This window comes from Canis lupus, chromosome 11 (genome assembly GCF_048164855.1).
Source record: "Canis lupus baileyi chromosome 11, mCanLup2.hap1, whole genome shotgun sequence".
Lineage (NCBI taxonomy): Eukaryota > Metazoa > Chordata > Mammalia > Carnivora > Canidae > Canis > Canis lupus.
The window spans coordinates 26,748,011-26,769,375 of NC_132848.1; the positions used below are offsets into that span (position 1 = coordinate 26,748,011).

The following is a 21,365-nucleotide window of genomic DNA, read 5'->3' on the forward strand; positions in this document are numbered from 1 at the left end:
ACATTGGGCTCCCTGCATGGAGCCTGCTTCTCCCTCTGCCTCTCTGTCTTTCATGAATAAATAAATAAAATCTTTTAAAAATAAATAAATAAAAAATAAATAAATAGTTTCTTCCTATGGTGCGCTTCGGGTTTTTAAATGTGGTCAAATTAACCACCCTTTTCTAATATGGTTTGGTTTTATTTTCTGGATGTTTCCTCATCTACTTTTATGTTGAGACAATGGTGAGCTAGGTTGGACAATTAAGCCCTTTCTTTCAAGAAAACTATCTTTTATTTTACAATTCTATTGAACATATCTTCATGTTTTAAACAGACTGTGAATGCCCGGGTTTGATTCTTGGTTCTGCCATTCACTAACAGTATAACTATGGCAAGTTAGGCAACCTCTGTATGCCTCAGTTCCTTACTGGTAAAATGGGGCAAGAGTACCTAATATTAGGTTTACTGGATCTCTCAAATCTTTTTTTCTATATATCTATCCTCTCTCTACCAATTTTTTTCATCATGTAAGCTCTACAGCCCAATGTGGGGCTTAAACTCATGACCCTGAGGATCAAGAGTTGCATACTCAAATGACTCAGCCAGCCACTCCATGTTCTGTACCTTTTTAAATAAAGCTGTTTTAATTCTTGTGTGTTTTTTTTAATTGCCAATCTGGTTTTAAACTCAATTCTTCCAGTTTGTTTTCGATTCTCTGCTGTCTTTTTGCTTTCCTTCCCTTTTGTGTAATTTTTTTCTTTTAAACGTTTCCTTTTTCTATAATTAATTTCTCTTGGAGCTTTAATTATCCACACAAAGACCACAGGATGAATCCTTTATGATCCTTATTTATCTCTATATAACAGGGAGCAGTTCCTTCAGGGTGTGTTATTTGTTCAAGAGGGTAGGTGGAAACACCTTAGAGTGGTTTCTCTAGCAGCCACACCTTGACCTTCACCTTTAAGTAGAGGGCTCCAGATGGTTGGTTAAATCTGTTCAACCTTCCAACTGCTTGGGTAAAAAGGGAATGCTCTGGAGAAGCCTCAATTAAAATGTTCTAGTGTACAGCTGTGTGGTTACTTTAGCAATGCATATATTATTGTGAATATTTCTGTGCAATTCTATAGTACTTAAAATTAAATTTTTAGAAACATAACTGGATTCAAGGGAATGAAAAAACCATTTAAATTCTCACCACCACGAACAAAAAAATAACAAAAAAATAAAATAAAATAAATTCTCACCAACAGTGTATTCCAGAGCCACGTTGCTATACAGTCATTAATAGCCATTTTAACCTTTAGAGACCCCCAAAAGGTCATGCTGATTTTACTTTTCTTTCATTTTCTTTTCCCATTTTTCTTTCCATGTTTCATCTTTTTCCCCAAGGTACATATTAAGGAAATTAGCACCTTTAATTTTGAAAATATTTTCCTTGGTTTGCTCATTAATTATGTTATGGAATCTTCTGTAGTCGTTTTCTTCTTCAAAACTTTGAGGTAATATCTAATTTTTTTTTTTAAGATTTATATATTTCATTGAGAGAGAGAGAGAGAGACTGAGAGGCAGAGACACAGGCAGAGGGAGAAGCAGGCTCCACGCAGGAAGCCCAACGTGGGACTCGACCCTGGGTCTCCAGAACCACACCCTAGGCTGCAGGCGGCGCCAAACCGCGGCGCCAAACCACTGCGCCACCAGGGCTGCCCGAGGTAATATCTTATTTAAAGGCATTTCTCATTTCATTTTATATTTTCTTCAATACACTTTGTGTACTCCTTTAAATTTTTTGTTTAAAATTTAAAACTTCTGATTCTTTTACAGTCAACTTGCATATGGGATAAGGCAGGGATCTCATTCTACAAAATGCCAGATTTAGTATAGGCTAAAGGTCAACATATATGTAGGGTTATTCAGTTCCACTAATATTTGTTCCTACCTACCATAGTGCTTTTCCTCTAACATAAGACCACAATTTAATATCTGTAGCCTTTAGACTTGGCTCAAATTTCTAAGGAACTTCAGAAAGTTCTATCATACCCAAATATCTCAGTTTTGCCCACTTGTCTCTATACCTTCCTTATTGTCCTGGTTTGGACCATCAGCACTGAATCAGTCTCAATTCTAGTCCTGACTTTGTTTCTGAACATTTGCTCTCCTACCTACTGAAAAAACAGCTGCCCTTCCTATGCCAGTGGGTCTCCATGCTTACTCTTCCCCTGCCAGAAACACTTTTGCTCTTCTCAATTCTTCTGACATCATGGCCCAATGAGAACATGTATCCAGCATACTGCACTTAATAAATAGGGCTGCTAAAGGCCAGTGGCAATCAGGAGTTCACCACATTACTACTTCAAGGCCTGAGGCAGATGAAATTTCTTAGCCCACCTAAAATCCTGACCTATGACTTGACACCTGCTGGCGCAGATGGCACTATCTAACCTATGGCAGTCAGTTTTCCCTGACTCATGAAATACAGGCTTATCTGTATTTATTTAAATAGCCTATGTTCTTCCTCACCACTGTGTACCTAACTCCTCATTTCACTGTTTGAAACCTCGTAATGAGCCAGTGAATAAATAAGGGAATGTATAATAATGCTGGCTATATGGTTAATTCATGAGGTTGAGAAGGCTCTTACCTGTCAAGATGAATTTTAAACAGTTCTAAGAAATAAATAGTTCTTAGCCTTCAAACATACTGAGTCAAGAAGATGTGACAATGTCAAATAACATGGTATTTATTGCAAGTTTAGGATGTGGAGCTGGTGGAGCCCTTGAATTTGCCTGGCCTACATCTAGGATGGCTACCAAATGCAAGTCACTGTAAACTTCTGAGCTATCATTTTCTACATGCCACTTTGAGAGAAGAGTATCTTGGGCTTCTAAAAATGATGCCAGATTATCAAAACTTAAATACTTATTGTATGTCTAGAAATCTTAAATATACTCTTCAGTTACTGCTTTTACCAGAAGATGAATTCGTTTCCTTGCAAAGGCAAAAAAGGGTCATTCAGAAACTCTAGAATAAGTACATGAGCTAATGCAAATTAATGACTTTGGTTAGAAACCATTTTATTACCAATTTCTCCCCAAAATAACTAATAAAAAGCACTTACTGGAAGTCATTCCTGGTTGTGGCTGCCCCATATTGGGCCCTGGATTCATAGAAACTGGCACCATGCCTGCAGCACTGGGTAGCATGTTTTGTTTCTGTAGTCTAGTCCTTCGTTTTTCTTCTAGTTCTTTCTGGATCTTATAGATCTTCTCAGCTAGCAGGTGGTAGTATTCCGCCTTTTTGAAGGTTGGAAATGAAGAAGAAAAAAGAGGAACTACTATTAGGTAACAAAATATGAATGAAGAATAGATAGATATTAGCTTCATTTAAAGATGTAAGCAGAAACCCAAAGGGGGGAAATCTAATCTATTTTACTTTTTTAAGTTTTAATTTTAGTTAACATACAGTCTAATATTAGTTTTAGGTGCATAATACAATGACTCAATACTTCATATATCACCTGGTGCTCATCATGACAAGTGCACTCCTGAATCCCCATCACCTGTTTCCTTCCACCTCCCCTTCTGATAACTACCATCTAATCTACTTTCTTAGATCATTCCAGATGGGAGTTCATGTTTGAAAACATCATGTGAAAAGCAACTTTATTATGAACCTAATGAAGCATGGCCTCTCAAGAGTAGGTTTATAACATACGTGCAATTTACAGCACATGGAATGAATATGCTTTATTTATAGAAAGTGCCATTTTAGATTACAAAGTTCAAATGATGTAGAGAAAACTGGAATACTACTTGAGATGAACATACTAAGCAGCTGATTCACCATTTTCCAGTGAAAATAGCAAAGAGCTGCTAACAGCTCAACCACTTTTTAAGTTGACAGAAGGACAACCCAGATAAAGGGCCACACAAGTGCACTGTATTATTAAGAGGAAAAATGTAAGATTCTTGATGACATACACTTTAAGAAAACTGCTCTGTTATCTTGACTGTGCACAGTGAGAATAAGACAGGATAGCTAAAGGGTATCTCTAAAGTACACTATTATTTGTTATATTACAAAGAAGAGTAAACAACTAGAACAGGTCCATTTCTGACTTTATATAGAAAAACAGACGCTCACTCGATTATTTGCAGATTCATACATGTCCCCTTCCACTTTCCGGGCGTATGCAACTAAGTTTTCCATCCGTCTGTCTTTTAAAGCAGCAGGATCCGGAGTAGGAAATATGGCTTGAACACTAGGAAAAGAAAATTCTACCAATATAATACCATGTCAACTTTTCATTCTCATCACAGAAATATACAGCAGTTTAAACTTCTTCCTGATTAGTATTTTCTTATTTTTATAAAATGTGCACATTACAAGTAAAATAAAAAGGGGTATGTGCTCAAATATTAAATAACACTGCCCCAAATATAATAGTATCTGTGGTAAACAAAAGTTTTCCCCAATCAGAAGAAATGACATATTAAAAATCCCCTGTGGTCTCTGTCACTCTAACAAGGAGCAAAAGAATTATACCGTGCTATTTGCATAAAGGATGCAAGGAAACCTGACCTCTGTTAATAGTGTCAAGTACCAACTGTTTAACTGTTTTCGGAAACTTCTACTCTCCTCACTATTCAGCTTAATGAAATAAAACCTAATAGGGGCACCTGGGTGGGTAAGTCAACTTAAGCACTTGACTCTGGATTTCAGCTCACGCTCTGAGCATGGAGGGTGCTGAATGAGTGCCTCTCCTCTCCTCTCTCTCTCAAATAAATACATACATAAATAAATAAAACAAACCTAATAATCACTGCAAAATCTTACAGGATCAAAATGTGAAGTGGAAAGGGCAGAAATACACAATGATTCTGTCACATTCAAGGTCTTTTTACTTTCCTTCTTTCTTTTTTTTTTTAAAGATTTTATTTATTTATTCATAGAGACACAGAGAGAGAGAGAGAGACACAGGCAGAGGGAGAAGCAGGCTCCATGCAGAGAGCCTGACGTGGGACTTGATCCAGGGTCCCCAGGATCACACCCTGGGCTGCAGGCAGCACTAAACCGCTGCACCACCAAGGCTGCCCAAGGTCTTTTTACTTTCTAACAATTCTCTACAAATCCTAAAGATCTGACAAATATATTTCCAGCCACTAATTTTATTATTTGGGTATCTCATGTTCATTTGTGTAGGACTTGGAAAACGCATATGAAAAAGAAATAAATGGAAGTTTAGAATATTTGAACTGGTAAAAAAAAAAATCTGCAAGCATATAATACACTTTTAATGTCAAGTCAGATGATCAAAAAAAATCTATTGTCTATTGTTATAAGGTAACCGTTGTTAAACAATTTGAATATCATAAAAATAAGTTTGTTTTGGTTGTTCCCTTTTAATTCATTTTATTAAAATCTTAGTTTTATTAAACTTTATAAAATGTTATTACATTTATTAAATTTAATGTTATTAAAAATTAGTTCTCTCCTAGTTGTCAAATTCCACTTCTAGTGACATCATTTTGAATTCCTAAATGAAATTCAAATATAATTTGAAGGCTAATGTAAGATATAAATAAATTTAGATAAAATTTTGATAAGCCACATGGTTCTAAACCAATAAAAAACATGGATGCGGGCAGCCCCGGTGGCGCAGTGGTTTGGCGCCGCCTGCAGCCTGGGGTGTGATCCTGGAGACTCAGGATCGAGTCCCACATGGGGCTCCCTGCGTGGAGCCTGCTTCTCCCTCTGTCTGTGTCTCTGCCCCTCTCTCTCTGTGTCTATGAATAAAAAAATAAAATCTTAAAAAAAACAAAAACAAAAACAAAACATGGATGCAATGAAGGAAACCTTTCTGTTAAGTGGAAGAGAAATGGAAAAAAAAAAAAAAAGACTGCTTTCTGAGAAAAAAATGCTGGGCATCATTCAAAGTCCAAGCTCTGTAATGAGCAAGGTCCAAGCTCTACTTTTATGATACTGGGTACATTTTATTGCTCTTTATGCTTTTCCCTTCTTTCATCTGACAAGACATCTTTAAAGAAGTGAGGGTGAATGAGTGGCATATATCAACTCTGCAACAAACAGGGCAATCTCACAAACCACCGACAATGCACTTTTGGAGGGCCAGAATACCACAGAGTGGCCCCACTCAACAACTTAAGAGTTTTATTTGGAATAAAAGAAAACAATGTTACCACTACCATATTCTGATGCACTGAGACCTGATTTTTCTTATTTTAAAATTTGAGTTTTGCAAAGGCAGTAACATTAAGATGAACAATTTTTAGCTAATATATTGAAAACCGCCACCAAGTAGAATAGTTTATACACCATGAAAGCTGAAAGACTCCTACAAATGATGGTGGAAAAGCTGGAAAGCAAAGAACAGGAAGCAAGAAAGCCACATAAACATATAAGCATTAGCAGCAACAGCCAGGCTACAGAAAAATCAATAATACTCCTCTTATAGTTAAGTGCCTGGTAGATTGGAAGCATGTTGACATGGTAACTCTTTATGACTAAGACATGCCCACAATCTTACAGTTTATGAACAAGATGATTTCGAAGATCCTGAGTAATATCTTCATGCCATTGTTTCCGAATTCCAGTATTGGATGGTTGAGCTGCTGTTGGCATAGGACCCAGGGAGGCCACACTGGCATTTTCACTCATCATTGGGCTTCAAAACGGAATTGTTAAATAGTTTTAGTGAAGAAGGTAGAAGAAAGAAGATCTTAGTTAAAGTAGAGCTGACAGTGATGACTACAATGGATCCAACACACTATGACAAGTCTATTTACATAAAGAAATCTGGGAGAAAGTGTGTATGTGTTTGCACTTGTGTAAAGCAGAGTTAAGCCACAACACTTCATCCTCTGGAGGAGAGGATGAAAGTCTTGGGTTTAGAACACTTAAGTGTTATGTTGTAGGACTAAACTGTTACTTTGACACAACTTATCCCAGGAAATCCACCTCATGGATTAATTCTTACCTCTGGGATAGAGCAAACTCATTTTTTTAAGCAGCTGCATACTTGCAACTTCTTACAATATCCCGGGAAGATAAGGGTTACCCCCAGGTAAATGATACAATGTCAAATTAAGATCATAGAAAGCTAAAAACATGGACTCAAATATAGTATTTGCCTTCATTCATCAAGGACAGCTTGAAATGAGGGGAAAAAAAATTCTAACCAGTATTTAAAACATTATACAGGACACACACCAAGAAAAAACTTACTTTTGAGAATTTATGGCTGAATGCAACATTGAGTCAGACAGAAGATTTGATGTCTGAACCCCTACACCTCCATTTACTCCCATAGGACTAGCACCTAGGTCAAAGCAAACAAAAAAAGGGAATATTTTAAATACCAATAGCAAAAAGAACAAATGAACAAATGAACGAAAAGTTATAAAAGTACTAGAACATACCACAAGAAAATTCTGTCTTTTCGAAGACCCAAAACCCAGAAGCCATAAGGACAACATTTAAAAACTGGAGTAGTAAATAAAATAATCACCATGAACAAAGAGTTAAAAGTCAAAACAGGGGAAAAGGGATCCCTGGGTGGCGCAGCGGTTTAGTGCCTGCCTTTGGCCCAGGGCGCGATCCTGGAGACCCGGGATCGAATCCCACGTCAGGCTCCCGGTGCATGGAGCCTGCTTCTCCCTCTGCCTGTGTCTCTCTCTCTCTCTCTCTGTGACTATCATAAATAAAAAATTAAAAAAAAAAAAAAACAGGGGAAAATAATTACTAGGGCTATATGGCAAATTAAAAAAAAAACAAACAAGTACACTCTTTGACTTAGTATTTCCACTTCTGATATTTCCTTCTCATAGGTGTACACATAAATGTATGGACATTAAATACAATGGTGTTAAAAAGAACAAAAAACTAGAACCAAAAATGTTTAGGTAACATAACTATATATGCATTATTTTCATAAGCACAATTTATATAAGGACATAAGGAACCTAAGTGTGGGAAAAAAAAAAAAAAAAAATGGAACCTAAGTGTGATAATCCCTGGATAGGGGGAATGAAAAGATGGTGTTTTGGTTAAACATTTGAATACTCCTTCAAACTGGCCTGAATAGTTCTTTGTGCATACATTATCTTTTCAATTAGCAATTTTAATGAATACTCTCTTTCTTTAAAAATAAAAATATCTGACAGCAATATTCACACTAAACCAGATTAGATTTTCATGTGGTTAAAAACAAAACTTTTTATTTCTTCATGAGACACACAGAGAGAGAGGTGACATAAGCAGAGGGAGAAGCAGGCTACCTGTGGGGAGCCCAATGAGGAACTGATTCCAGGACTGATCCCAGGACTCCCGCATCACACCCTGAGCCAAAGGCAGACACTCAACCACTGAGCCACCCAGGTGTCCCCAAAGAAACATTTTACACACACAATTCTATTAATATACCTCAAGATATTTTAGTTAAAAACTAGAAAACAAAACTTCCCCCTATAATGGAAATAATTGGCTAGATCTGTAAACATTTAATGAAGAAAATGCTGTTTCCTTCATGGTCTTTCCTAAATACTTAGGCAGAAATCTGCCTTTTAAAATGATGTAGAATGCAGAAATCTGACAACATCAACCCAGCTCTGAAATGCAATTGCTGGAAGTAGTCTTTCAAAACTGAATTGTAATGTTCCTAATTCTGTATTTGTCAATTTAAAAACCCATATGTAAATACTCCTTTTTAGAGAAATTAAGTACTCATAACATTTGCTTTACTGATGGCAACAGCATGAAGAGGTAAAAGAAAAAGTGAGGACACTCCACCAGTATGCTTACTGCATTCTGATGGCACACAAAAGCATAGCAAAACATTCTCTACGAAGTCCCCAGGTCCATTTAATATTCAGCACTGAATCCAAGTAATGGCTCAATCATAACTTCGGAAGGAATACCCTTACACAGGCTAATATTTAACATCCTAAGAGGGGGTTAAAAACAACAATAACGGGGATCCCTGGGTGGCGCAGCGGTTTGGCGCCTGCCTTTGGCCCAGGGCACGATCCTGGAGACCCGGGATCGAATCCCACGTCAGGCTCCCAGTGCATGGAGCCTGCTTCTCCCTCTGCCTGTGTCTCTGCCTCTCTCTCTCTCTCTGTGTGACTATCATAAATAAATAAAAATTTAAAAAAAATAATAATAAAATAAAATAAAATAAAATGCTTTCCTAAAATCCTCTTAAAGACTATGGAGAGTGGGGATGCCTGGGTGGCTCAGTGGTTGAGCTTCTATCTTCGGCTCAGGTCGTGATCCTGGGGTCCTGGGACTGAGTCCCACAGGCTCTGCAGAGAACCTGCTTCTCCCTCTGCCCATGTCTCTGCCTCTCTGTGTGTCTCTCATGAATAAATAAAACAAACAAACAAACAAACAAACAAACAAAAAATGTGGAGAGGGGCGCCTGTACGGCTCAGTTGGTTAAGTGTCTGACTCTTGATCTGGGCTCAGGTCATGATTTCAGGTCATCAGTCCCCATGGTGGGTGTGGAGCCTGCTTGAGATTCTCTCCTTCTCTCTCTCTCAAGAAAGAAAAAGAAAAAGTAAAGACTAGAGAAAATTACACACCCCAGTCAGGGAGACTCCACTTTGAGATGCATTTCTTAAGTTTTAAGAAACTCATAAAAAGAAAATGAAAGGGGGCACCGCACCCTTCAACATAGACACACAGTACTAATTACATTTAAAAGGGCTTTGGGGGCAGCCCGGGTGGCTCAGCGGTTTAGCACCTCCTCCAGCCCAGGGTGTAATCCTGGAGATCTGGGATCGAGTCCCACGTCAGGCTCCCTGCATGGAGCCTGCTTCTCCCTCTGCCTCTGTCTGTGCCTCTCTCTCTGTGTTTCTCATGAATAATAATAAAAATCTTTCAAAATTAATTAGATAGATAGATAGATAGATAGGCAGGCAGGCTTTGGTATAAAAGAAATAACACGGGATCCCTGGGTGGCGCAGCGGTTTGGCGCCTGCCTTTGGCCTAGGGCACGATCCTGGAGACCCGGGATCGAATCCCGCGTCGGGCTCCCTGTGCAGGGAGCCTGCTTCTCCCTCTGCCTGTGTCTCTGCCTTTCTCTCTCTCTCTCTCTCTGTGTGTGACTATCAAAAATAAATAAATTTAAAAAAAAAAAAAAAAAAAAAAAAAAAAAGAAATAACACTACTTCATATGTTTGCTTGAACCTAATGAATAGAAATCATGAAGATTTGGGCGCCTGGTGGCTCAGTTGGTTAAGTGACTGCAGGCGGCTCAGGTCTGATCCCAGGAACCTGGAGGAGTTCTGCATCAGGCGCCCTGCTTATTAGCGAGGAGTCTGCTTTTCCCCTCTGCCTCTGCCCCTCCCCTGGCTTATGTTCTCTCTTGCTCACTCTCTCAAATAAATAAAATCTTAAAAAAAAAAACAACAACACAAAACTATAAGGATGTAACATGTCAAAAAGAAGAGTATATGTTTTTATACTACTTTTTAAGATGGGACTGAACACAACAAAAAAAAAATGAGGCATTCTAGAATTTTTGGCTTAGGGTGATTATTACTAATAAGGCACTATTAACTGAACTAACAAGTAGATGGAAACTTGATTAATCTTTAATCCTAAAATAAAGAGACTGAGAAAAGGGAAAAAAAATCTCGAAAAGCTACCTTTCAAATGAGTTTGTGGCTATACACAAACATACATACACACGATACAAGAGGAGAGGAAAAGAACAAAAATAGGAATTAAAGACAGAAATTTGAAAAATAACGAGAAATAGCAACTACAAAAATGAAAATCCAGGCCAGGTAGAAGTAGACAACTGCACTGGGTGGAGAAGCTAAATCTCGAGGAAGACTCTGGATACCACTTTGGATGTCATGGGAAGAGAGAAGAAAAACAGCAATCTTAAGTTTAAAAAAAAAAAAAAAAAGGTGAAGGGGGAAAATGAAGTTCCCATTATCTCGATTTCTGACCCTATTTCACAAGAGTTTGAAAACTAACCTGAAAAGGCAGGATTAGCTCTTCATCCCAGTTTCTGGTCTAGTTTTTAAAACTCACTCAAGAATTATTTAACAAGTTAGCACTGCTTGTCAAGGAATGATGTACATTTCTTTAAGAACAAAAATTAACAAGATTACATTTTTGTAATAGTAGTGTGCCCAATTTTGTTTCCTCATTTAGAATCAAACAATAATGGGCAGAAACTAAAGCCTACTTCAACAATATTAACCAAAGGCTGACAATGGATTTCACAGGAAAAAGCACGATGGATTATTCAGAACCAACTGTTTTCTTTTTTTTTTTTCTTTAAAAATTTATCAGAGAGAGTGTGTGTGTGTGCACACAAGTGGGAGGGGCAGAGGAAGGAGGAGAAAATATCTCAAGCAGACTCTGCACTGAGCACAGAGCCTGACACAGGGCTTGATCTTGATCCCAAAACCCTGAGATCATGACCTGAGCTGAAACCAAAAGTTGGACACTTAAAATGACTGCACCACCTAGGTGCCCCCAGACTGTTTTCTAGTTACAGAACTCATAACCAAGGAGAATTTTGGAATAAACGGGCAAAGTATTAAAAGTCACTGACTCACCAGTGGACTTACTTATTTAACTATTTAAACAAAATGGCTTATAGATGTTCAACTGCTTGTCAGTAAAGAGCGATAATCTAAATGCAAATTTCCTTTACTTCACCACAATTAGAGAAAAAATATGCCCCAAATTAGGATATTGGAACACTGCTCACTCTTCCCTTCTTCAGTCATATCATAGGAAGAGGTTAAGTAAACATGTATGTTCAATAAGCGATTTCAAAAGGCACGCTACTTCTGCAAGAATATGGATATCTCTATTAACAATAGCCACTCTCATTTCTATACATTTCAAATCAAAACACAACAACCTCTCTCTTTTTTTTGTTTTTGAAGATTTTTGTTTGAGAGAGAGAAACAGAGTGACAGGGCACCCCGGGTGGCTCGGCGGTTTAGTGCTGCCTTCAGACCAGAGCCTGATCCTGGAGACCTAGGATCAAGTCCCATGTCAGGCTCTCTGCATGGAGCCTGCTTCTCCCTCTGCCTGTGTCTCTGCCTCTCTGTTTCTCATGAGTAAATAAATAAAATATTAAAAAAAAGAGAAGAAAAGAAACAGAGCAACAGATAGTGAGAGAGAGCATGAGCAGAGAGAGGGAGAAGCAGGCTCCCCACTAAGCAGGGAGCCCGACATGGGGCTCAATTCCAGGATCCTGGGATTATGACCTGAGCCAAACAGATGCTTAACTGACTGACCCATCCAGGCACCTCCACAACAATTTCTTTGTGTAGTTTAAAATAACAAAAAAGAAAATTGGAAACCTAAATGTCCCTGTGTAAAAGATTGTTCTTTTTGCATGTTTTTTTTAATTTTTTTAATTTTTTATTTTTTTTTATGATAGAGAGAGAGAGAGAGAGAGAGAGAGGCAAAGACATAGGCTGAGGGAGAAGCAGGCTCCATGCACCGGGAGCCCGATGTGGGATTCGATCCCGGGTCTCCAGGATCGCGCCCTGGGCCAAAGGCAGGCGCCAAACCGCTGCGCCACACAATCTGGATCCACAATCCACAATCTGGATCCCAAGATTGTTCTATACAATAAATTAATCTTCAATCGTTAATCACAATTGGGTATATAAAGTGAAAGATGTTCTAGTTAAGAAATAGTTTGTTGTAGAGTAACACTTAAGATCCCACTTCTAGAAATACAAATTCACATATACATAGAAGGATTAAAGACGTAAGTCACTAGCAGTTGCCCCTGGTATACTGATTATGATAAGGCTTTTATACTATAATTTTTAAACATTACTTCGAGAATTAATCACGTAACAAAAAAAATTGAGGAGACACAGAGAGAGACACACATAGGCTAAAATAAACTAAGGAGGTAACTCCGCATATTACATGTTATATATACATATAACCAACATTATATCTATCAATAGGGAGGACACAAACTTACTCATGTTGCTCATGGGCCGCATGCCTTGGGGAGACTGCCCAGACTGCTGATTCTGCTGGTTCTTTGCTTGCACCTGGGGCTGCGCCGGCATCTGATTTACTTGATAGGGCAGCCCAAGAGCTGCATAGGCCCTTTCTATAGAGCTGGGATCAATCTGACTAACAGTGCTTAGGCTGGGGGTAGACTGTTGACCCACTCCTAGAGAGCTAGTATTTCCAAGTCCAACTGGTGCTCCAGTCAGAATTGCTAGAAAGACAAAAGACATGAGATTACAATGTTAAAGATGTAAGAAAAAGAGACTAACCTATCTGAATAAATTTAAAAGACACAAAATTATTGTGATTATGAAACATCTCAGTACACGTATCTTATTTCTCATTCTTTCCCTGAAAAAATGTCTAGAAGCAGAACTGAACTGTCAAAAGGGGTCACTGGCAGGAAAGGCTTTTGATCCTGAACCCAAAAGCCTCCCTACAGGTTCTATTGGTGTTTCCACAAACAGTGTTATGAAGAACTCAGAGCCACACAAATGCCACCACCAGGTAGCATAATTTCTGCCAATGATGTGAGAGAAACAGTACCTTATTTCATTTCTTAATTTAATAATGAACTTTTTGGGGCAGCCCGGATGGCTCAGCAGTTTAGCGCCGCCTTCAGCCCAGGGCCTGATCCTGGAGACCCGGGATCAAGTCCCACATCGGGCGCCCTGCATGGAGCCTGCTTCTCCCTCTGCCTGTGTCTCTGCCTCTCTATCTCTCTGTGTCTTTCATGAATAAGTAAATAAATCTTGAAAAAAAAAAAAAAAGACTGGTTTAAAAAAAAAATAGTGAACTTTATTATATGCCTTCCTCTACTGAACTATTTCCTTGTCCCTATTTTCTACCTACAGACTACAGATGACTTCTTTATTAATTTATGGTATTTAATTCCTTCTTCACATGCTGCACATATATTTCCGAATTTGTCTTTCAGCTCTAAATGCTTAATGTTTTGTTTCTAGAGAGGAGATGTTGGTAGCTGCACTTGCATCTTTTTACTTTTGTCTTTCCCTAAGAAAAGCTGCTCATCATCCCAGGCTTCTAAAAATAAACTCAAACTTTTTTCCTTTCTCTTTCAATAACTTCAGATTATCTAAATATTTAGATCATAGCTATAAAAGAATAACTTGCCCAATGTTATTGTCTTTTAAGTTTTCATGAATGTAAAAATGAAGCGTAAATTTACTGTTTTTATACAGAATGACTACTAACAGTTTCTGGATCTTTAGGTATTAAGCAGCTCAATTCTAACCTCATGTAATAGGAGTGGAAAAAACCTAGTACAACAGCACAAGGCAGTCATAGGAACTTCACATAATCAAGGAGTACTCTAAATCCCACCAAACTGCACTGGTAAGAGTCTAAGAATATTTTTAGTATAAAAGCTTCAACAGATTTAATCACTTACACTGTTGATTTCTCTTATCTCCAGCATTTTTAAGGGGGAGACACACAGGACAATCATGCCTTGTACAATTCTTCCAGTGTGAAATGATTTGTCGAGAAGATGCACAGTGTGCCACTAAAAAGAAGAAAAATAATTTTTTTCAACTGCAGCTTATACTTTTTAACATTAGTATCGGCTAACTTATTCATCACTGAACAAGTACTACGAATGTTAACTTATTTCATCTTCATAACACCCCTATGTAGTAGCTATTGGCACTCACATTTTATAGTCAAGAGAACAGGCAAAACCTGGCTAATCAACCTGCATAAAGTCAGAGTACTCAAAGTGGGATTCGAACACAAGCAATCTGATTCAGGAACCCTTATTTTTCACAGGTAGCAATCTACTTTATTCTACAACAACAGATTTCTAGTGACTCCATTAATACAAAATGTATTAAGTTGGTAACAACACTGTTTTAGTATTTGCCTATACAATAGTTACCAAATGCTCAATAATGTTTATAGTATGCTCAGGCAAATCAAAGACAATCCAGACCACCACAAAAGGGATGTCCTTTAAAATTTCTATCACATCCCTAGATGCTGACAAAATGATACTGAATTTTATTATACACTAATATGGAATAAGAGACTCTCAGTATAAAGGAGTTTCAAACTAGAGTCCATCACCTTTTCTCTCTGCTTTTGGACTCTAAATGTTGACTGCTGAGGACAGAGGCTCTTTGAGCTCACTCACCTTGGCAGGACTTGCCTGACTGGCAGTGTGTCATGTGGTTCAGGACGTTCTTCATCGTGCGGCAGTGGGGAAGGTTGCACTGCCTCACTTCCCCATTAGCCTGCTCCCGGCGCTGGCACTTATGAGCATGCAAAAGGAGAACAAGCTGCTGCTGGATGAGCTTGCGCTTCTCTGGATCAGCTGTGTGTGCCCCAGAACCCATCCCTGGGGCCACTGGAGTCACAAGGCCTGGCTGCTGGACCTGCGGGGCCTGCTGCTGACCCTAGGGGATGAAACAACAAAGATACACTGAACAGGCAGGTGTCACAGTGTGTTCTCTAATAAATACAGACCTAGACATTTTCAATTAAAACCTTTTAGGACAAAAAAAAAAAAAAAAAACCTTTTAGGACAGTCTACCATGTCCCACAGGGGATTCCAAGATAAATAAACAATGGTTCCTACCATCAAGAAGCTCAATAAGAAAACAGTTACATTACCAAGTAACATAATCAAAGTATATATATAACATAAAGAGTGAAATAAAGAGAAGAGCATGGTAAGCTGGGGTGGCAGAGAAAAAGGCAAGAAACCTATAGTGGAGAGCATGTCCAGGTCAGGTTTTGAAACTCAGGAACACTGAAGAACTTCCCGGGAGACCGAGCAGGGGCCTTTGGGTGAAAAATTAGTTTTTGTAATTAGGGAAGAAAGTCTCTCTTTTTTTCCCTAGTGAAAAAAAGTAAACATTTCTGGGGACAGAGATGCCATGTTTTATTCATTTTTACATCTCTAGTACTTAAAGTATCTGAAATATAGGCAATTGAGTGAATATATGACACAAAGCGAAAAAACCTAAAAATCTGACAGAGAAATAGAATTTCTATAGGACGTTTTGTTCCAAAGGTGAACCTGGACTACTTAACAAAGTCACACCTAGAAATAGTTTTACTTTAGAAAAATAGCAAGCAGCAACTCTTTCCTCCCATGGGCCCTATCCCCATGCTTTAGTAAGCATGCTTTTTCTCCTTTTTTACACCAAAACAAAAAAAGGAGGAGGAGGAGGAAGAGGAAGAGGAAGAAAAAGAAAAAGGAAAAGGAAAAGAAAAAGAAAAAAGGAAAAGAAAAATAGCAATGTTAGAAGCCGTGGAGATTTTCCCAAAACAAAAATCACTGTTTAAAACAATGTGTAACATTGAGGGAGGTTGCTTTTGTATGGTAATATCAGTTACAAATCAGTAGATATGGTCATTTAGAGTCAGAATCCTTTGCCAGAGTCTTTCCCAAGAGGAGAAGGGTTCTACTTTCCTATTTTATAGAAACGCTTGCAAGCAGAAGATATAAAATATGGCAGGCCATAAAATTTTCATTGCAGCAGCACCACTTGGCCAACCACCCTTACTGAACAATACTACAAGAAACAAAAACCCATGGGAAATGGAAGGAAGGCACAAGCCTGCTCAATCACAGGGTCCATCCACTACTTCCTAGCATACATAGCAGATTGCATCAATGTTTAACACAATTCTTTTGTCAAAATGGCAGTTTAAAGACAAATCTGTAGATGGATTACAACCCACCATGTTGGGCAATCCTCCACCAGGAACTGCCTTTTTGTCCATTGCAAATGGAGATAAGCTATTTGGTAGTACGGACTTTGTCTGAATCTGGAGACCAAGGCCACCGGCTCCAATCTGCTGTCCAGAATTCTGACTGTACGGTGAACCATAAGGATTAGGGTTGTTCATCATTCCCATCTAAGAATAAAAACAGATGAGAAATTAAATCTTATTCCCTGCATTAACAGAACATTACTATTCTCTTTCCTTTTCCACTTCCTAATTTATAAAGACAATTTTAAAGGAAGTCCTCTGCAGTTATAAACAAAATGTAGAAGTATGTTCATGAAAATATTCAGGTTTTCAACACTAAGATATAGGGGCTTCAGCTCAGAGTAAATTTGCAGAGCTATTTTCTGTAAATATTTGAGATAAATGGGTTTTAGAAAAACTTATAAGCATCTTCATTAAGCTGTATCTGCAAATCATGGTTTGCCATTCATTTTCACTTGAATGAATTAAATGCATTTTATTTAATGTACAAAAATATGGCTTAATAAATTAAATTCAACTCAATAAATGACCCAATCTCTAAATATGTTAGACAGTGTGATATGTCAAATGCATGTGAATGCTTATTCCAGCATTTTGTTAAATGAAAGGTAGAAAACATAAATTAGGAGATATGTCCCTTTTCATTTATAGATACGCTGGCACAATGATTTTAAAACTTTTGAAATGTAAATCCCTTAGAACACGCAAATTTCAGAGTCCACATCATTCCTTGCTGTCTTAAACCTAGCTGGTTTATTCATTAAATTACCTGGCTGGCTCTTAAAGTATTTTGAGTCTCTCTGTATATTCCCATATACTTAAAAAAGTAGATTTTAATCTACATTTATGACAATCTGGAGCAAACATATTGGATAGCTCATTAAAGAACAGAGTATTGGGGTGCATGGATGGGGCTCAGAGGTTAAGCATCTGCCTTCAGCTCAGGCCATGATTCCAGGGTCCTGAGATCAAGCCCCATATCCGAGCTCCCTGGTGAGTGGGGAGCCTGCTTCCCCCCCGGCCCTCCTACTCATACTATCTCAAATAAATAAAATCTTTAAAAAATAAAGAACAGAGTATTAAGTATTCAGAACCAAATGTTTTACTGATAATGATGCAACTTACAATCCTGTTTTTCTAAAGAAGAACCCACCACAAGTCAACCACCACCTACTAAAAACATACAGTAAAGCTCTCAGAATAGAAACTAAGGAGACTGGGGGGAATCCCTGGGTGGCTTAGTGGTTTAGCGCCTCCCTTTGCCCCAGGGCCTGATCCTGGAATCGGATCCCACATCAGGCTCCCTGCATGGAGCCTGCTTCTCCCTCTGCCTGTGTCTCTCATGAATAAATAGATAAAATCTTTAAAAAGAAAAAGAAACTAAGGAGACTGGTGCTACTGCTCAATTAAAAGGAATCATACTAGATTTCTATTCTTCTCAGCCAGATCCAGTTCTATCAGAGAGGGGCTTTCAAATTCTCTCTAAACACACATACCACCACCACCACAGCCCCTACAACTGTTCCCAGTCCGCTGTCACTGTCTTCAAACCCCTCATCACAGCTTGTGTAGACTGTGTCCAACAGGTTTTCTTGCCTTCTGTCTATTCTATTTTCTACCCAGAGCCTTCATGATGTTCATAAGGCCTGACTATCTACCCATGGTATCCTACTATATCCTGTACCCATTAACTTGCAAATCTGAGGAGCAACTTGCTTCTTAAATCTCTAGCATTTGCCTTAAAGATTTTCCTTTTCCCTAGAACTAGGCAGTGGCATACTCCTTTCTTATTTGATTCCTGAAAGATAACCTGTAAAGGAAATAAAATACTAAGTTCACAAAAAGGCAATCCAATATTTTTGGTTGTTGTTGCTTACTTAATTGGTACAACCAAACTAAGCATCAGCTACAGATTCTACTCATCCTCTAAGATCCATTTCAAAAGTTACCGTTTCTGTGAAGCATCTATCGTCTAGACCACTAAAGAGCTCATTTTCTACCCTAATAAATGTCTGTGCATTTATAAAACAACATAGATGATAAAATAAGTAAAGGAAAGAACCTTAGTTCTTTACCTACGTAGGCCCCCCCTGCCCTAATCCTAATTGACAAAAGACCCACTGACTCCGGGGGGAGGGGGAGATCTAAAAGTCATAAAATACAAAAACCTCTGTAAATAAAACTGTTCTTTAAATCGTATACAGTATCTATACTCTGCAAATTTATAACAACATGACATCTTTATCAGTTCAAAGGTTTGCTTGCAGTGGAAAGGCAAAATAATGAAAAATTAAAGAACATTTATGGTTTCCAGATGAGATCAGAGACTAGGAGTTCAGTAATTCCCTTCAGGGAAGTGGCAAGGTATGGGTGGGAAACATACAAGAAGGCAGCAGCCTGAATGGGAAGCATTCAGAGTTAAAGACTTGCTGCTTCAATCTCCAATAATTGGTATTTTCTAAGTGAATCTGGCCAGTAAGATTGTAGGGAGGATCAAATACATTAGAAACAGGCTTAAACTCAAGTTCAGGTTTCTTTTGGTATTTTCAGTGGACTGCAAGTGCTGCTGCCCACATGCTTTTAAAGTACTAATAGGGATCCCTGGGTGGCGCAGCGGTTTGGCGCCTGCCTTTGGCCCAGGGCGCGATTCTGGAGACCCCGGATCGAATCCCATGTCGGGCTCCCGGTGCATGGAGCCTGCTTCTCCCTCTGCCTGTGTCTCTGCCTCTCTCTCTCTCTCTCTCTGTGACTATCATAAATAAATAAAAATTAAAAAAAAATAAAAATAAAAAAATAAAAAATAAAGTACTAATATTTGAGAGCAGCCCTGGTGGCGCAGCGGTTTAGCGCCGCCTGCAGCCCAGGGTGTGATCCTGGAGACCCCGGATCAAGTCCCACGTCAGGCTCTCTGTATGGTGCCTGCTTATCCTTCTGCCTGTGTCTCTGCCTCTCTCTCTGTCTCTATGAATAAATAAATAAAAATCTTTAAAAAAATAAAAATAAAGTACTAATATTTGGGATCCCTGGATGGCTCAGTGGTTTAGCGCCACCTTCAGCCCAGGGTGTGATCCTGGAGACCCGGGATCGAGTCCCATGTCGGTCTCCCTGCATGGAGCCTGCTTCTCCCTCTATGTCTCTGCCTCTCTCTCTCTCTTTCATGAATAAATGAATAAAATCTTTAAAAAAAATAAAGTACTAATATTTATATGAATATAGTTCCAATAATATATAAGCCTACATCTGGGGGAGTTACAGTTCACTTTACTGTGTTTCCTATTAGCATGGAAATTCATGACAGACATAAAATGAAAGCTATCCTAACAGAATCTGCAGGACAGACTATAAAAGACCAACAGACAATAAATTAAGCTTTTAGGAGTCCATTATTTACATATATAAAACACAGGGATTTGTAAGCTGCCTCCCCATCTCTTAAGAAGCATAATATATCTAACTCAAATATGTCACAGTAGAATGTGGTTCTTCACATTTGTTCACATAGACACTGCCTTACCTACTTCCAACAACTGGGTTTCCACTAGTTCCTGACATTGCCTGTTTTCCCAATCATAATGCATTACCTAGAAACTCCAAAGTGGACTATGGCCTCAAATATACAGACTGCACCGACTGTTGGTCAGCTGGCAATAACTCATTCCTGACACCTCTGGTCACTCTGACCAACAAAGACTCTCAGGCTTTTGGCTTTTCTGGCTTCCTCAGAGTTCTGCTGCCGGTGTTGCACAGAATAACAATTCTCCCCATTCCTATTATTTCAATATCTCCAACCCCCAATACTCCTCCACCAAATATAAATATAATGGGAAGGGAAATATACTGTACTTAATTTCTGCTACACCATAGTTCCTTATTTGATCCTGTTCCTCTTCTCTATACCTCAAGTGATCCAGATAACCACCTAAACAGAAAAGACAGAGGACCAGGAAACCAGGAAGCCACAACATTTTTAGGCAACTGAAAATAATGTCTCAAGGACTATCTTTTCTTTCTCAAAAATCTGACTCTACAGGGGCGCCTGGATGGCTCAGTAGGTTAAGGGTCTGCCTTTGGCTCTGGTCATGATCCCAGAGTTCTGGGATTGAGCCCTAGATGGGGATGGGGGTGGGGATGAGGATGGGAGTGGGAATGGTGTGAGTGTTAACACACAACTCATCATACCATGTGATATAACCAGAGTCAGGGGAGAGTTAGGTCATCCCCCAGATCCAGGACAATAGAGTAAGAATAAAAAAGTAATATATAAAAATGTTCCAAGATGGGGAGCATTGGTGGCTCAGTGGGTTGGTTAAGTGCCTGATTCTTGGTTTCAGCTCAGGTCATGATCTTGCACTCCTGGGATCGAGCCCCACATGTGGTCTGTGCTCAGCTAAGTCGGTTTGGTATTCTTTCTCTCCCCCTCCACTCTTTCTCTTGCTTAAATAAATAAATAATCTTTAAAAAAAAAAAAAATCTTTTAAGACTTTTTATTTATTTATTCACGATAGAGAGAGAGAGAGAGAGAGGCAGAGACACAGGCAGAGGGAGAAGCAGGCTCCAAGACGGGAGCCCAACGCAGGACTCGATCCCGGGACTCCAGGATCGTACCCTGGGCCA

The 21,365-nt window shown here is 38.8% G+C and overlaps 1 protein-coding gene across 2 annotated transcripts in view; it reads right to left on the bottom strand.

Moving 5' to 3' along the window:
* The window catches only part of EP300 (E1A binding protein p300), an 80,458-nt gene that overhangs the window by 33,449 nt on the left and 25,644 nt on the right, over positions 1 to 21,365 (bottom strand). For both annotated transcript variants that reach the window (XM_072843801.1, XM_072843800.1), the window contains exons 3-10: positions 16,719 to 16,895; positions 15,163 to 15,424; positions 14,422 to 14,535; positions 12,976 to 13,221; positions 7,224 to 7,317; positions 6,526 to 6,663; positions 4,122 to 4,239; positions 3,097 to 3,271 (exon numbers count right to left, since the gene is read on the bottom strand). In XM_072843801.1, the coding sequence (XP_072699902.1) occupies positions 3,097 to 3,271; positions 4,122 to 4,239; positions 6,526 to 6,663; positions 7,224 to 7,317; positions 12,976 to 13,221; positions 14,422 to 14,535; positions 15,163 to 15,424; positions 16,719 to 16,895 (1,324 nt within the window). The remainder of the gene's footprint in view (positions 1 to 3,096; positions 3,272 to 4,121; positions 4,240 to 6,525; positions 6,664 to 7,223; positions 7,318 to 12,975; positions 13,222 to 14,421; positions 14,536 to 15,162; positions 15,425 to 16,718; positions 16,896 to 21,365) is intronic.